Here is an 18686-nt window from a genome sequence, read left to right on the forward strand (position 1 = left end):
ACAAGGTAACTTTTTTTTATTCACCAATTTTTACATGTAAAAAATGCAATAGCTCCAAAATGTTTATATACAATCAGTAGCCCAATAATTAAATTATATATTGCTTGTGTTTACATTACTTTTACTTCGTAATTTGCAATGTAAATACAAATCTCCCTTATGTGTACGGTATAGCCCCGCTTTCCCCTACGTACAAGTCAAGATTTGGTGTACTTAGTGTTCAGATCCAGCATGTTTGGGTTTGCACAGGTTTAAATACAATGTTGCAACAGTACACAACTGTAGTTTGTGCAGCTGCAGATATGTGTGTGTTAACAACTCAATGTTTGTGAGTCTAGTCTAGTCCAGCAAAGGAAAATTGCCATGTGTCTGGAGTAGAGGCAGTTTACTGGTGCAAGATACAAGTTCTTGTTGCAACATTTACTGCAAGTAGATTATTTATTCCTAGATCCAAAGGAGATTGGAACGGCATGTTTTATTACATTCATAAATTTATTTTCAAAATAAAGTTCTTTCGCATGTCAGGGTTTGATGGTTTTAGTAGTCGATTTACGTGTCGTATTGAAATTTTATTAACAAGAATTACACAAGACACATTTCATTACCAAACTATTTTACAATAATTATATATAAGTGTGCCTATTTTTATCCCTCCACTAAAGACATCAATTTGACAATCAAAAAATATTTTCTTATAGCCTAGTTGCAATTTAAGGAATATTTTTTCAACAAGTTTCAGTCAATCATAGTTTGTTATTATAAATTTAAATTTATCGATTTCCAAACTAACAACAACAGCTACACTTCATCAAATTTATTTGGAATAGAGTTTAATCGTGGATAAAAGGTTTAATATTCTACCAGCATCCCAAGTCACATACCATATCACAGCTGTGAACGCAGCAGAGGTGAGTAATGAACAATCTAGAAGTTGAATTTTCATCATCTCAACTGGAATTAAATTTTTAAAACCATTTGAATTATTTTACTTTTAAAACCCATCTAAGCTTGGAAAAATAAACTACATACTTAAGATACATTCAAAACTATGTTCTACATTTTAAGATTGGTAAAAAAGTAATTGTTGATTGTATTATTTAAAACAGGATTTTAAACCACAGCAAAAATATGTTATCAAACAGTTTATTTGGAGTTTATAGTCTATTGGTAATTAAGTGAATTATAAAAATCATAATAGTGATTGGCTTCTTTAGTACAACTCAAAACACCTCCAAAAAAAGTTTAAACATTTTTTTAAGGTTTAGGTGTTTCAATAAGAATAATTTCATGTATTTTTTGTATTAATTCAGTTTATTTTTGTAAGCTTCCTAATTCCAAATTACCATGAGTGTATCTAATTCGGATTAAAAACACAATTTTGATGTTTATGAGACAATGAGGTAATTTAAATATCGTAATAAATCATTAATTATTTGTTTTCTAATAAAAGTAAAATTCCAAAATTCAGCCAAAGAATTGTGAAACATTTATGGTTTAGTTGTTCTACAGCGTTTAAAGAATGTTGAAGAATTAAGTAGCGTACTACGACCGAAAGTTTCAATGCACAAATTAATTAATTACCTAACAAATAAATGTATAGGCCTATATCTTAGAAAATATTGTACGTAATTAAAATCAAAGCGATAAATATACTAAAACATAATTTTAAACAATACTAATATGTAATGAGTAAAATACAATTTCATCAAGTACAAAACCACCAAATACACCTAGAGCACCAAATCACTCGAACGCCAAGAAAAAAGGTAGCACAGTATAAAACCACATTGAAATCGTCAAAACGCGTATTGAAGCGGTTGGCAGACGCGTTGAACTGGACAGGGGGTCCACAATAATAGACGCGGGCTGCACGGCATTGTGGGAATTGTAATTGTGGCATTGTTGGGCCAGACATGCCGTCTTGGCACGCCAAAAATGCAATGTCTTCGTCTTGAAATCAACAGTTTACTTTATTTGATAAGAATAAAACGATGTGTTGTGTTGGTTAATCATAAAATACGCTAACTGTAGGTTATGTAGATACAATGTCTTAAACAAAGTTAAGACATGGAACATTATTAAACCAAAATATTAATTATAAGTTTTCACAAGATGGTTTGTATATGCTTCGGTCAGGATATAAAAAATAGGTTTCCTGGTGGTGATTATAATAGTATAGATTAGGTTATGTCACTAATTATAGTCGGTGGTTATGTTTTATTGATTATTTATAGAGTCTTGCTAACATTCTCACATGTCAGTATAACTTTTTCACAACGACATCCGACAACAGTTATAATAGGCGATCGCTGTACCACGGATAAATATCTTGCAAAAAAGTATCTAAATAATTATATTGAAATATTCTTTTTTATCATTATATGCGCCAACACAATATAAAGTTGTATATAATCAATAATTTTGAAACGGGGAAGCTAGCAACTTGTAACAATATAGTGGAAAAGTCAAGTTTAACTATATCTGCCAGCACATTGCCATTGCGTTGACGTTGAGTTGAGATGTGTGTTCATTGTCACATGACATCAGATGGATAACAAGTATGACTCAGGCGAGGCATTATTCCAACTACTTGTTACTAAGCGAAAGTTACAACGTTGCATTAGGTGCTAAATCATACATACATGAACCTCCCATGCTTATGACGTGGTACAGTCACAGTAGTGACGAAATCTGCTTCCGAAATAACAACAGCGCAACATATTGCGCGCCTATTGTACAGTAATTGTTAGAGCATTTAGTGACATCACTGCATCAAAAACATCGACAATGGGAGGGGGTTTTGAAGAGGTTTTATATCGACGTTAAAAAAATTCCAGATAATTAAAAAATGTGTTTACGTCACCCTGAAAATATTCTAAATTCTAAAGCATAGTTTATCCCTACATTTTTTTTCAACATTTTATAATAGCATTTGGGGGGAGGGGCTTAATACGATTTGTCGAAGGAATGATGATAATCGTTGGCCAAAGGCGGGGTCCACCGTCCGATTCACTGTTTGCATGACTTCAACAACCACCCGCCGCACCGAGCCTACCTGATTAAATCGATTCCAATCTGGCTGATTGTCTTCGTCTGTTATCTCAAGGTATTTTTACAAACGTTGGATGGCGGAACTGTTGGCTGTTTTTGAAGATTGGTATCGATATCTAAGCTGATTCCTACTACCTAGTAATGTTAAATCTCGACTAGATAGTCATTGTTTATTGATTAATTCTGATAATTGTGTGTACATGTAGAATGTTTATATGACAAAATTACGATTTGCGTTGTACATCTTCAATGATTGTGAAAAATGTTAGTGAAACTACTAATACGGTACAAACATTGTATTATAGGGACTAGGAACCGAAATTGAAAGGTATATACAATAACTCATGAGAATCATGAGAGATAGACAGAATTGATACAGATGGAACAATTGATTGGTCATTATGGTTTCACTTATCTATAAAATAATTTGACAGTGTGGTAAACTTTAGGAATGTTCGACAATTGACCTAAACCTGTAACAGGCAATGAATGTGCGATAAACTATGATAACAACAAACTTATCACCTGGCAGCATCCGCCATATGTTTTAAAATCTGTTCTAGGGCGAAGGCATTGGACATTTCGAAGGGTAAATGCGTTACACATTAAGCGATGTTTTGAGATTTTTACTGCAATACAAGAAGTAACAGCTTTACTATTTTATTTCAACTAAGTAAGTAAATAGGGTGTAGCACAACTATCTGAGGAATATCAACTGAGATTCAAGTTGCGTAGTGAGATGGTAAATGTGTTTTTACAATATTATTTTACATCATTCAGTAAATCAATGTTTTACATCACATGAAATTACCTTCACAGGTACAAACACATTGCAGTAGGATATAAAAAATATCATATCAACGTTACGTAAATTATTCCCGCCAAACACAACTAATAACATTATACGACATGATCGCAAAACGACGACAGTCGTTTGGAGAAAAAAGAAACTCTAAAGTTTTAAGCACAATAAAATGCATTGGAATGTCGAGCTGTTATCACAACAAACGATGAATCATTCTGGGTAAACGACCAGACAAGATTTGGACGTAGAACAACAGACTAATGATTTTATAACACTGACTTATCACAAAGTCGCTGGAGGTAGCCTACCGACCGTTGCCCCATTGACTTGGTATTCCATTTGTACGTAGGCCTAGTCTACCATCTGCAGCAATTTGTTGTCTAAATACTGTAGATCATAGTTCCATAGTTGAATTAAACCACTCACAGGCGTAAAGTCTGAAATTTTCTTTACTGACTTAGATTTTGTTCCTATGAAGTTTTGTTGCATAAAATCAAAATTTAACGATAGTACTACATCTGACAATCATTTAAAATGTCAGTAAAACAGTAAATTTGTAGCACGCACATAAGCTTATTATTCTTTAAATCCATCAACGATAGAATATTAATGGGACAAAGTTAGTAATAACCTGTCTAATTTTAACTCAAAAATAAATTAATCAAAGGCAGTAAAATGTACAAGGTGGCGTGTTCGTTGTTGGTGGCGCTATTCTGTGTTCGACGGAGGAAGAAGACGCGGACAATATGTAAAAGGTCATTGCCAAATGTCAGCTACTCAACATTCCAAGCTCATTTAGCTGCGGTGACAATAAGTTGGATTTTGTAAGCAAAAATATATTTAAAAAACGTATACATTTTGTAAGTAGGCCTACTCATAAAAAAAAAACAATTCATCATTTGAGAACAGAGAAAAATATTACAAACTGGCGATTTAGTAATCAGAGTTAGAATTTTTTCAGAACCAGTTAAATGTTGTTTCATTGAGAAACAATATTTAAGATATCAAAAACTATTCTTTTTCAAAGGTAATAACACGCTATTTCATATTTTTGAAGCGTGTATTGTACAATAAAACATGTTGCAGTGGAAGATAACATTCGTTCTACTCCTGTAAAAATACGTCGGGCAACCATTAGGGGTTGCTTTGGATTTGTGAACAATTTTTCAAGCGACCATAGATAGTACTCTTCGAATGTCTAGAATGAGGACTACACCACATTATGGTAAATACTCTGATAAAAATATATAAACCTACATTATAGCCTTGTCTAATACATTATGCCGACTTGTAGAAAATCAATCTAGTATGTTATCTTCAAAATGTATATCAAGGATCTGATCGTAAGTCATGGTCTGTCGATTTACGCGGGTCCGGTTCCGAGAATCGATTAAATAGCTTTGATCAATATTTTGGTGAGGCGCCAAGGGGCGGAGGGCGGAGGCGAGGACGTGGGCCGTCATGGACGGAAACTTGTACTGTATTATACAAATGGCGATATTGATCAAGAATTTCCTAAATTTGTAAACATCTGCTGCTCAAATTGTGTATTCCGCAATAACATGTTAAGTTCAGGATGATATTGATGTAGGCCCTACTATATATTAAGTTACGTTTAGTAATTTTAATTGCTGGTAAAACTTAAAATAATACTGTATTGTTTTAAGTTTCCTTTTATAGAAAGCTTTCTTTAAATAACGGTACACTAAATTGTCATATATCTACTTATATTCATCCACTGAAGTACATTTTAATGTCAGCCTACTTGTGAGTTACCTTATGCATGTTGTTATTAATTAATTTAAAATTGAACAGCCTAAATATTATATTATTATAAAACCTAATAAATATTAAAATACTGTATTGTTTTTTTATTATTTAGTACAGTATCAAGCAATTGACATTTTAATTAAGGAAAATGTAATATTAATCGGGTATGGTCAGTTCAGTAGTAATATGAAGTAAATAGTTACCAGCATTCGATTATAGCTATCATAATCCTCCCTGTATTAAAGAAATATAATTTGTAACTTATCAACAGAAATGTACCGATGCTGAGTTAACTTGATAATAAATCATTTATTATTTAAACGTCTGAGAGATCAAAACATCCCCTACAATCTGCTGAAGGTACATAAAAAACTGTTATCATAACAAGGAAAAGCCATATCTAAGGAGCATATCTAAGGTGGATCATAGATAAAATCCACACGAAGTATCACAAACGATATCTTATCTGCCGCGCCACGCCGCGCACTGATAACACTGAGCACTGAGCTGACAGCTGTGTTGTGTATGTACTGTGACTCTACTGTGTGACTGACTATGCTGCCTACGGTGCTGCCCACTACAGCCCCCTACACCACTGTACCACCTCACCTCCCTTCATCAACCTTGCGTATTTTAACACTAAATGTGGACCATTTATAATTTAAGAGTCCTCGGAGCCTTAATTTTAAAAACAACAGAGGACATTTCTTATATCAAAGTGCACTAGATTTAGATATTTAAATTACAATCACCACTCTGGTGTTTGAAATCATATTTATAGGTAAAAATTAAAATTCTTATGGAGGGCAAATCCAAGACGGCCGTTGGCTTCCATGATCTCTCTTGGAGAACAATTCAAAACTACAAAGAACATTTCTAATCTCAGTATCCTAGATATTTAAATATGTTTCATAAAGATTGTGAAAAATAATTATTTGTGCAACTAGTGAGCAAAGTGAGGAATGGTTTCGCGAGTGAGGCGATTGCACTTTGCACTCGAGTTTCACATTATATGTTTCACAGTTACCATATAAAGAATAAAATGGTAAAGAAACGTGCCTTCAAGTTGCAAATCTGGAGTGAGACAAAGTAATTAGAGTGAGACAATGTTAATATTGTCTCACTGATGAGCGAATTGGCCACTTTGCTTTCTCAAATCAGTGAGAGACATGTACATTGTTAGGTAACTGTAGGAAAAAAACATGTGTTTTATTTAGGATATTATAATCAGATGTAAACAAAGATTGTAATTGTTTTTTACTTCCTACAAAAAAATAGAATTAAATAAAGTCTTATTTAATTTAGTTCATTTCTAAATAATTTATTATCGTGATACATGGCGCAGCGTTATGTAAATCTACAGCTCCAACGGGAAATTGAAGAGAACAGACTTCAAACAAATCAAATCCATGTCAAGCCTCCAGACAATTTTTCCTTCAACCCCTATTGAGTGTGTGAAAAAAACGCTTTCAAAGGTACAGGTCAGTCGGCGATCTACATAAAGCACCTGGGAAAAGGCAAGTATTATTTTTAAGGGATGAAACAATTCTCATGCAACTTATCGTTGGAATGAATGATCAAAACCTTAGTGATCGCTTACAGTAAAGATCACTAAAATTAAAACTGCAGTTGATGCTCTCTGCAGTTCAGAAGCATTAGTTAGGCAAAAACTTGACCTAGCTGATCCCTCCGTTGATTGGGTAAAATTAAACGCCATTTCCAAAAAGTGTTTTTGTTAATAACTATGGAAAATCCAATTTTGGAAACCTATGTAAATGGTGTGGGAATACTCCATCCCATCGCTGAGGCTTGTGTCCTGCCAAAAATGTTCAGTGTAAAAACTGTAAAGCAAACGGTCACTCCGCTAAAGTTTGTTCTAAGCAAAAAATTAATGAAGTCAGTAGTGAACCTCAGTTTTTTAATCAATATTGTACAACTTCATCAAATTCTGAAGAATTTATAGGTAAAATTGCCGAAAACAGTACTTTAAACCCTGAAACTTGGGCAATTGAGCTCAGGTTTAGCTAAACAAAAAAGTTCCATTTCAAAATACCTGTCAAAGACTCTCAGGACCGCATGGGACTCAGTTAGATGTACGAGGGTTGGTAAATGTAAGGTTGGAATATAAGAACAAATCTTGTTTTGAGCGTTTTTATGTAGCGGAAAGCACCGCTCCTAGGTAAACCAGCTATTGGAAAACTTAACGTTCTACAAGATGTCTTAAGTGTGTCTTCGACTTCAACAAACTGGTACAAAAAATATCCAGCTCTTTTTAGTGGTTTAGATAAAATGAAAGGAGCTTATGAAATTGAGTTAAAAATGGGAGCAAAGCCATTCTCAATTACTGTGCCTCGACAAATACCTCTACCTTTATGGTCAAAAACCAAGGTCGAGATCGAAAGGATGGTAAATATAGAGGTCATAACTCCAGTAGACCTTGGTGTTCCCCAATGGTCGATGTACCAGAGAAAAACAGCGGTAACGTTCGGATATGTGTTGATCTTGCAAAACTAAAACAAAGTGCTTGGCGCCAGTTACATCCAATTCCTGGGGTAGAATACACAATAGCACAGGTCAAAGGAGCTACTGTGTTCTCTAAGCTATACGCCAATCACAGGTTTTAGCAAATACCTTTGGAAGAAAAATCACAAGATATGACCACTTTTTTAAAACCTTGGGGACGATTTAAGTTCAATGTCCAGAAACGCATCCATGCTGCTCTTGGTGATCAAAGAAATGTTAAAGCTTACAATGATGATATCCTAATATGGGGAAGCACACAAACTGAGCATAACAAGGTTTTGATGGAGGTGTTGGAAAAGCTTATCACGTTCGCTGCGGCACGTCAAATAGCGGGCGTATCCCCAGTGCGTCGAGCAATCCCGATTGCCGCAAGTAATTGGCTTTCCAATTTTGGTCTGATGAATAGCAAATAACGTGCGGGGATGTCCTGCTTTACAACGAGAGTCGACGTAGTTCGCTAAACACCCACAGATAGCAGCACTGCTTGGAACGTAGCCGGTCCCATTGGAATTGTATTGCCAAATGGAGGGAAAAAAACGGGACAAAAAGTAGATTTTTGAGATTGCCAGACGGGGATTTTACGGGGAAATTTACTACCAACCTACACCACAACAAAGTCACATACTACACGCTAACGTGGTATAGGTCCGCTTTCGGCCGACGCTAGAGCAAAAACGAAGATATACAAAAGGCATTGCCGAGCGTTCCCGATGGGGTACGGACGCACCCCAGCGCCAAGCCGCCGTACCCAATCGGGAAAGGCCGCACTCTGCGTGTTAAAAACGAAGGTATAACCTTGAATAAAGAGAAAAGTCTTTTCACAGCCAAAAATTAAGTTCCTTGGCTTGTGCTGATGGTATTTTTCTTGATCAAGATAGAGTTAAGGCTATTTTTGAGATGGAGCCTCCAACTGATGTGAAAGGTGTACAAAGATATCTTGGAATGATCAATTTTAGGGAAGATATATTACAAATAGGTCTGAGATTTTGAAGCCTATTCATGAGCTACTCAACAAAAATAATAATAATCTATTATTATATTATTATAGGAATATGGGACAAACCGCAACAAAAAGCTAAGGGATGTTAGAGCTCAAGAATTGATAGGTCTAAAAACTATCAAAAATCCTCTTATTATGACTCCTCACTTAGCTTTCTATGTGTAGCGGTGCCAAATAATATATCACAAGAAAAATGACCAACCTCTTTTATTTAAGTAACTAGGTAAAAACTGAAATATAACAGCATAGCCTACAATAATCATAGCATGTGTTAGCAAATTAAATGAAAAATATTAAACCAGCAGTCACTACACCTTCCTTTCTATTTTTTAAATTTATTTTCCCTGTTCACGTGTTAGGAATCTATTGTTGGTGGGAACTAAAAGACTCTATTTCTTCTATACAATTTCCCATCGATGTTACACATATAATCTCTAGTGTTGGAATTTGTTCCAACCACTAGTCTATATCGCTTCAGGTTTTCCCCCGCAACCAATACTCGTAGCTCTCTTACGCAGTGTCTTTTGTCGTAGTTTTGCTTCTGTTTTCCTTTTTCTGAGGTGTCCCTCCCTGGCCTTAATATTTTTCAAGTCTGGCCACTTCTATTCCAATGTTTTGTCTGAAGTAGGAACAGTGTTTCTGATATTCCTACCAAAAAAGAAGCTCAGCTGAACTGTAACCGCAGCTTAGTGGAGTAGAACGATATGCTAATAATCCCTCATAAGGATCTAGATTTTTCTTCAGAATGTTAGCAATTTGAACTGCTTGCTCTGCCTGTCAATTGCTTTGTGGAAACATCGTGCTGGAAGTAATCAGCTTAAAATGGTACCCTTTAGCAAACTCCCTGATCTCTCTTGAATTGAATGGGCTGTTATCAGACCTTAGAACAGAAGGTAAGCCATGTCTAGCAAAAATGCTTTTCAAAGTCTTGATTAATGAAGGGGTATTTGTTTTGTTCACTTGAACCAATTAATTCTATATACTTGGAAAAATAGTCTTGAATGACTAGATAAGTCTTTCTTTCATGCTGAAGCAGATCAGCTCCCAATACTTGCCACGGTCGATCAGGCAACGGTGAAGGAATGAGCGGCTCACAAGGAATATGTGAATTTTCAAAGCAATATAAGACATCCCTCCACCTTTTGTTTGATATCATTAGTTACTCCCGGCCACCAGACGGCATTCACGAGCTCTTGAAATACACCTGTCCAGTGTAAATACTGTTCGGAACATCTGCTCTGATTTTACTAGGCACAAATAATTTACTGCCGTGGAGAATCAAGTTGTTATGAAGCACCAAATAATCACTTCTAAATAATATGTCACAAGAAAAATTTACAATCTTTTATGTAAGTAACTAGGTAAAAACTGAAATATAAACAACAAACAATAGTCATTACATGTGTTAACAAATTAAATGAAAAATATTAAACCAGCTGTCACTACACTATGATCCTAATCTCCAAACAATGATTTGATCTGATTCATCATCATTTTGTGTCCCAGTCAAATTAGCTTGAAGTGTCAGTTATGGCTTCTACTTTATTAGGCCGTCGACACACGGGAAGACTGTTTTCCAACTGAAATCGGCAACCAGTTGGACAAACTAGTCGCCTACGTCCCGACCAATGTAGTTAGGTGGGACAGTACACACGGTGCGACTGCGATGCGACCAGTCGGCGATCAGTCGTTAAGCAACCGGACCTGCCGGTTGCTAGGTGATTTCAGTCGTCTGGTTTGAACAACTTTTCGCATATTTGTATTGCGCTTTTCAAGGATCAGGTATACCGACTGCGATAACTCTTCGTAAGCACTTTTTGACATCCTGTAGGGCCTACATAGACTGAAAGTTTGCGTCTGTTTCTTGTAATGCAGCAGCAGCTACAAAGAGCCTACATTAAATATTTGTTTTAACATAAGGATGTACCCAACACCTTCTACTCTACGCTTTCTTGATTGTTTATAAAACACCAGGGCTTCTTCATCACTATTACTCATTTCAAACACCATACACAGTAGGCCTACACAGTATCGTTATAACAAAATTAGAACTCATTCACTGTCTCAACTCAACTACAGTCGCGCCCGTGTGCGGATTTAACCAACGCAACTGCAACCGTAATCGCGTCACTAAACAGTTGGTTCAACTTTAGTTGGGTTTCAGTATTCCCGTGTGTCGACCGCCTTATACTGAGAGTCCCCTAATGTGAGACTTTAGCTTCCGCCGCCATCTTGGATTTTGGGTACAATTTTCAGGTTTTTCTAAATTTTCTTATACAGTATTAATTAATATTTTATATACCACATGCAATTACAAAATTAAAGTACACAAAATTTACAACAAAAATTGTATTTTCAGTTTTCTTTTTAACTCCAACCGTTTCAGAGAAATATGTTCTTAAATTTGTAATTTTATAAATTTTAAGGTACAATTTTTTTTGTTTTTCTTTAGTTACAGAAAAAAATTTTAATATTTTACATAGCATACATAATTGTGAAGTTGAAGTACAAAAATTTTACTACAAAAAGTGTGTTTACTACTGTATAGTAACTGTGTCTGTTTTAGAAATATATGCACATTAATATGGTTGTTTCTGAGAAATATATCCGAATAGCCTATTTTGCATTTTTCAGTCAGTGTCAAGCTATGGTCTGATTCTCTGGGGTAACGGTACTAATATAAGTGATGTTTTGTTACTTCAGAAAAAGGCACTTAGAATAGTAACCAAATCAGCTCTTAAATATCATTGTAGACCTTTGTTTAACAAAACTAGAACATTGACTGTCATTTTCCTGTACATGTGTGTTTACTTGATGTTAAACTAAAATTAGGAATATTGGCTGTTAGAAAAGATTTCCATTCTCATTACACTAGATCTAACTCTAAACTCTACTAGAAATTCCGTCCAATAGACTAAGTAAATGTGCATGAAACCATTCAATGTATTGCACTCTGAGTCAAGAGTGTTGCCCGAGTTGGTTTTTAAAGATAGGCTATACAACTGGCTTGTTGAACATCCTTTTTATGTGATTAAAGAGTTTTTTGATAAAAAAGTTGTTAAGTTTTGATGTTTTAATAGTTTATCTAGTATATTCTCCACCCAGCATATAGTCTTCTTTTTACTTTTAAATGTTTACCTGATTATTGTCTGTGATTTTAGCTTATTAATCTAGTCTGACTGGGTTACTGTGTAACCCCATGGTGGAAGGAAAAAACAATAACTATCAAATCAAAACAAATACATACTAATTTGACAGTTACAATCAAATGATCTTTTGTTTGCAATCCAAATGACGTCAGAATATGATGGGAATAGCACACCTATGTATTTCCCCTCCACCATGGTGTAACCCTATTTTTCCATAATATGTGACCATGTCTATGGCAAGATTGTTTTGCTTAAGGACAATAAAGGATTTCTGATTTCTGGTAGGCTAATTTAATTTGTTTATTATTTTACTCTGTATGTGGGCTATTAAAGAGTATATAGAAACTTTCTGTTATAATATCATTCACCCTCTGATGCCATTTTTTGACAATAGTTATAAACATTATTGTAGTATTAAGTACTACTGTTTTTCTTTTATTTGGCTTAAAATACCTAATTTGTATGGTCGCCATTTCAATTAAAAGAATTAACCCTCCGAGCGTCACTCGTTTAAAAATCGACTCACGACACACTTTGTGCAGTGTCACGCGTCGATTTTTCGACGCACGAACATCATTTACGGCGAAGGCTCTATGACTGACCGAATCGGATTGAACTGGATCGAGTTAGGTATCGTTCTTTTTGTTAGATTCTAAGCTTTCTCCAGAGGTCTGTCTCTAAGCGCTTTATGTTCTCCGAGCCGATCGTAATTGTAGCAGACAGCTGACGTGCGTATTTGTAAACAGCTAGGTTACCCTCGGACCGATGACTGATGTGTTTTATTACATTTATCATTGTTTTAGTATTAAAAATCAAAAGCAGTGATATGGCCTACGTGGTGCATTATAAGAAGATTTAAGTGATTTTGAAGGGCTGGTTGATGATCCTGAAGAAGTAGGTAGTGATATTGATGTAAATTATCAGCCAGATTCCTAGCTACGGTTAGGCTATGCATTCTTAGCTAAACGCTATGTACTGAAATCTGTTTTTTGCCCATAACTTATTTATTTGCAAATCTACTTCCTTATGTTATTGTATATTTGTAATCCTCATAAAATTTAGAACAAAGTGGCTATTTTCAAATATTTATAGGCCTATAATTTATACAATTTCATTGAGCGCAAACTTATTTTTATTTTTTTTTTTTCCAAAATATTTTTTTTTACCTAAAAAATTTTTTTGAAACAAATGTTCCTTTATGTTTTATGTATAATATTGAAGCCCATGATTTTCCAAACAAAATGGTATATAGAACAGTAGAATTAACATTGTTTTAAGCTTCTCAGATCGGTTTTAATAAAACCTTGCAAATGCGCCAAAAATAGGCGGACATTAAGGCCTAAACTATGGACACTCGGAGAGTTAAAGTAGGTAAAGTATTTTTAGCTAAAGAAAGTTAACAACCCTGTTGACAACAATTAATTACAGCTTATTTGTTTTTATATTTAATCATCTGATATTTGTCAGTTAGTCTCTTGTGTTGTTTACAAGATGTATATTTACACAGAAATTATATGTAAACAAGAGGTTCTACACGTGAATTCCACGGGTGTTTAATTCAGAAGCCTCCATTTAATTCATCTCCATATTTCATTTAAAGGGTCCAAGTTCGAGAAATTCTCATCAGAAGTAATGTTAAAAGCAGCGGGACCGTCATACCTTACGTCCTACGGTGGCTGAGGTGGGTATGGCTGAACCTTATTACAACTTCAGACTTGACATCTATGTAGAACAAGATTTGCTATTTTATAAAGGTAGAATTATCATTCCTGTATCATAATTAAAATACCCCCGCCGCAGCAAACCTGCCGTCTTAGCGAATTTCCATTTGGCTGAATTGATTTTCAATTGATCTATTTAAATAACATTAGGTTTAACGAGTACCTAGGTTTGCTGCTACAAGGAAACTAATAAAGTGTGTGTTTTAAGTAAAATAATTATTGCTTAGTATAAAATGAATATATTTGCCAAGTTTGATCAAAAGATATCCATAAACAAGCAAACTACAACATTTTACTATATTCTCCATAAGAATAACATGGGAATTTTAAATTGACCATTTTTTTAGTTTTCTCCGTAACCAATAACCGTACAAAAACACTTTGATATACTGAATTGTTTGTTTTTTTAAGCTCTTTAAGAAGGTTTAGAGGAAAATTGGGAAATTTTGTGTTTTGAGGGTCAAAAGTGAGAAAAACCAATTTTTACCCCATAAAACCCTGTTCCCATGGTCCGATCATGCTGGATCGCGAACTCATTCAAGATTATCCAGCCTTACACCTTTAAACCAAATTTCATCAAAATCGGATAAAAATTAATCAAGTTATCGTGTTCACGGACACATATATATATATATATATATATATATATATATATATATATATATATATATATATATATATATATAAATAAAATTAGAGTTTTGTCTGTACTTTGCTCAGAATTATATACTTTTAGGTTATTTTTACGTTTTATACATTAAAGAAGCAGAAACGAGTCTTATCTCTATTTCTGTCTGTCTGTCTGTCTATCTGTCTGTCTTTCCCTTTGTCTGTAACACTGAAGATGGCATTTTACGCAATCTTCTCCGTGAAAACCAGAGTACCTATCAAGATCCAAGTCATTTTAATGTATTCACTGGATCGGCGAGAGTGTCTTTAGTGATTTAAATATAGCCTCACTACTTTGTAAATAAACTTACGGACGTCAAAAATGCAGTTTTGTGCGATTTTTGTCAAATTTTCGTTCAATTTTTATCACATAATCGTCTATGAAATAACGAACAGCTGTTCGGATCAAGATTATTTTTTCTAGCTGTCAATGATATGTTTACAAATGTTGTTTACAAATACCGCAACCATTTCGAATCACGTTTTGAAAGCAAATCCCAACCAAGTGAGATTAAAAACGTTTTTCTTATATAACGGATTTAATTAATCGCAAGTGCAATAATATAGTCTAATAGTGTAACCGTAAATGAAATTAAATAACTAGACATCGTCCAAATCGGAACCAGAAATTCTTTGAGTATAAAATGTTTCTTGAGTTTTGACAACCAGAAAGAAGACCTTGAATCAGTGTTGTATAGGGCTGGGACACTGAAATGATCGTCGCCAATAGCTTACAAAAAAGGTTTCCACTCATTGACGGCGCTTCAATGGCGGTTGTGTAAAGTGTAAAGTAAAAAATTACAACTGCAGTGTGTGATTGTAACAGAGGTTTAACAGAGGAAGTGGTAAACTCGCTTTTCCAATGTGTCACTTTCTGTTTCTACTCACCGTGTGATGCAATCGCTGGACCATACAGCCAATAGGCCCATAGCTCATATCTTGGGTACGTAAGCCTACATATTTATTCATAACAACCTTTTTGACGACGATCCTTGATACCGGTACTTTTCCATAGAATACATGGCCTACCTACTTAAATAATATAATTACAAATGACCAAAACCCCAACATTGTGTGATTTTCGTCACATTTCCTTCTAATGTTAATAGATATACTAATCATTGTTTAGAGAATGCGTAATCTATTAAATAACAAAAAGTTGTTTGGGTAAGGTTGTTTTTTTTTCAAACTGACACCGATAAGTTTACGCTATAACTTTTTACGAGAAAATCCAAAAGCAAGAGATCAATAACCTCGGGACTAGATATTAATGTATTTAATTGGTCGGATGTACTATAGTTCTTAGGTAGGTTCTTACGTAGGTACTGGTTCTTTTCCTTAGAACCGTTGGTAGCTGCTAGAATCATTTTTACGTAGGTATCAACACATCACTGTAGTTTACAAATTAGTTATCGTTGGTGTTGCACCTTATTTATTAGAGCCGTCCGTATTCAATTTAAGTGATGTCTTAACTCTGTATAAGTTTTGCTTTTTCTGTCTGGATTGCAAATCTTAGCTTACCCGGTATGCTAAGAAAATGATAACCTATATGAGTAAAACATTTGTTGGGCAAACCATCATGAATTGTTTACGCCTTTATATTGTTTATGTATCAATAGTTCGTGGCCTTTTTTGGATTGTTGTGTGTATGTCTGTTGGTAACGCATTAATGTCCTTATTTCTCAGTGTTTCACGGAATGGACAAGAGCATCTTTGATACTGAAAATGTCAACCGGAATAAAGTGTTAAATGGTGAGGTTGAGGTAGTACTTTAAATACGTTTAAGTTAACCGATGTGGAAAGTAACTTTCAATTATAGGCCTACTTTAGGGCTACGCTTCATGGATCTATAAAACATTTTTTAGTTTAATCATTGGACATATGGACCATAACGATCCGGGTGACATTTAATTGCGAAGCATTTATTTTGGCTTGAACTGTCAGATACTGTATTTGCGAAGGTTTATATATAATAGTTTTGCCAGCATATCTGAAAATATGCAAACTAACTGCTGTTCTTAATCTTAATATAAGAAGGTTTCAACTGACTTCTATAAGATCCCCGTGCGTAGAACGGGCACACAGCTAGTATACATATATATATACATATATATATATATATACATATATAAAAATTTGAACAAATTGTGTTTTTGGCCTCTGGGGACATCAAAATGAAAAAGTAAATCAGTCCCGGGCCTAAGTGTTACCATGAGACCTACGGTAATAGCTACTTCCCTATAGGGAAATTCGCTAAAAAAGAAATGTTGAAAATGTTTTGATGTGCAGCCATCGTCTGCTTTGAATATAGCAGCCATCGTCTGCTTTGAATATAGCAGCCATTGTCTGCTTTGAATATAGCAGCCATCGTCTGCTTTGAATATACCAGCCACCGTCTGCTTTGAATATAGCAGCCACCGTCTGCTTTGAATATAGCAGCGACATTATTGGAAGTTGGTCAATTGTAACGTCTTTTATCTTGTTGTCTGCCAGAGTATACGTCCAGCATCCACACATTCTCACATTGTTCAAGTAGATTTTCTCCTAATACTTGTCCCAATGTTTTTTATGGCTTGAAAGTATGGATCTATTTGTTAAATCTAGGTTAGATAACTCTTTGCATTAGATTTGGATAGCAATTTTAATTTTCTCTTACTGAACAGCGCTTATTACTTCCTCTCCTGAATCATAAAATAAACTTGACTATAGCGGCTGTTAGGTGTTCTTACAATTTTGTGATGAACTTAGCCATTGAATTCAGGTCCTTCTCTTGGTTTGGTCAAATATTGCCACAAACAATAGCAAATGAGTTGTAGCAGGTTCTTGTTTTTGACCTTGAAATGTCTTGGCTGCAGTTACCTAACTAACAGTGGCGTGAGTACATTAAGCGGCGCCCCCCACACTACACAGGGATGGTGCCCCCACCCAATAAAACACACCACTTATGGTCATCTTAGCAAAAGGACTACATCTGAAATATTCCCCCGCAGTCATTGAAACTCGTCATAATTTTCCGAGATCATGGCAACATCTTATTGAAAATTCTCGGTCTTGAAGATCATCATCGTCTCCCGTAGTCACAAAAACAAACATAATCTTTTATCAGCAATTGTGGCAAAATCATGAATATCTTCTTCAGTCTTGAAGACATCATCTTCATCTCCCGCGGTCAAGAAAAAAACATGTTTTTCCGTTATTGTGGCAAAATCATTAATATATTTTTCAGTCTTGAAAACATCATCTTCGTCTCCCACGGTCACGGAAACAGCGTCATCTTTTTCTGCGATTGCAGCCAAATTATGATTAGGCCTATCTTCTTCGGTCTTGTAAACATCACCTTTGTCTCCCACGGTTACGGAAAAAACGTTATCTTTTTAAGGAAACAACGTAATTTTTTTCCGCGATTGCGTCAAAGTCATGATTATCTTCTTCGGTCTTGTAGACATCACCTTTGTCTCACGCGGTAACAGAAACAACGTAGCCTATAATCTTTTTCCGCGATTACGGTAAAATCATGAATATATTCTTTGGCCTTGAACATATCATTTGTCTCCCGCGAGACATTACCTTCGTCTGGACAGTCATGGAAACGAAGTCACCTTTTTTCGCGATTGCAGGAGAGCTTTGATAGTGCTTAAAAAACACCCTTAGGCTAAGTGTGCATAGCTATAATAAAGTAAAGCTGATGATAACTTACCAAAATATTCCCCTTCTTCTTCTTGCTTTTCCATTTCTTCTTCAAGCTGTCTTGTGAGTTCTTCAATCTTACGTTCCGCTTCAGTAGGACCCTGAAATTAAAAAAAAAATATGTTACAACAATACATATGTTTTGGATACGGTATTTAGTTGTGTGATAAAAGGTTTCACACCCTAAATTCCAAGTTAGTGTTTAACTGACTTGAATGTAAAAATTATAGGGTACGGTAACTAAAAAGTGTATGCTTAGAAAACCCAAAACATTCGTAGAGCCTAAATTACTTCACACTAGAGACCAACAT

General features: G+C 34.9%; 1 protein-coding gene across 1 annotated transcript in view; it reads right to left on the minus strand.

Annotated features, from left to right (window-relative positions):
- The window catches only part of LOC128999581 (LIM domain-containing protein jub), a 38661-nt gene that overhangs the window by 17056 nt on the left and 2919 nt on the right, over positions 1-18686 (minus strand). The window contains exon 2 of the mRNA XM_054426164.1: positions 18386-18476. Within this exon, the coding sequence (XP_054282139.1) occupies positions 18386-18476 (91 nt within the window). The remainder of the gene's footprint in view (positions 1-18385; positions 18477-18686) is intronic.

This window comes from Macrosteles quadrilineatus, unplaced genomic scaffold, assembly GCF_028750875.1.
Source record: "Macrosteles quadrilineatus isolate MER2022 unplaced genomic scaffold, UCM_ALF_1.0 Scaffold_8__2_contigs__length_117827958, whole genome shotgun sequence".
In the NCBI taxonomy this organism is placed as follows: domain Eukaryota; kingdom Metazoa; phylum Arthropoda; class Insecta; order Hemiptera; family Cicadellidae; genus Macrosteles; species Macrosteles quadrilineatus.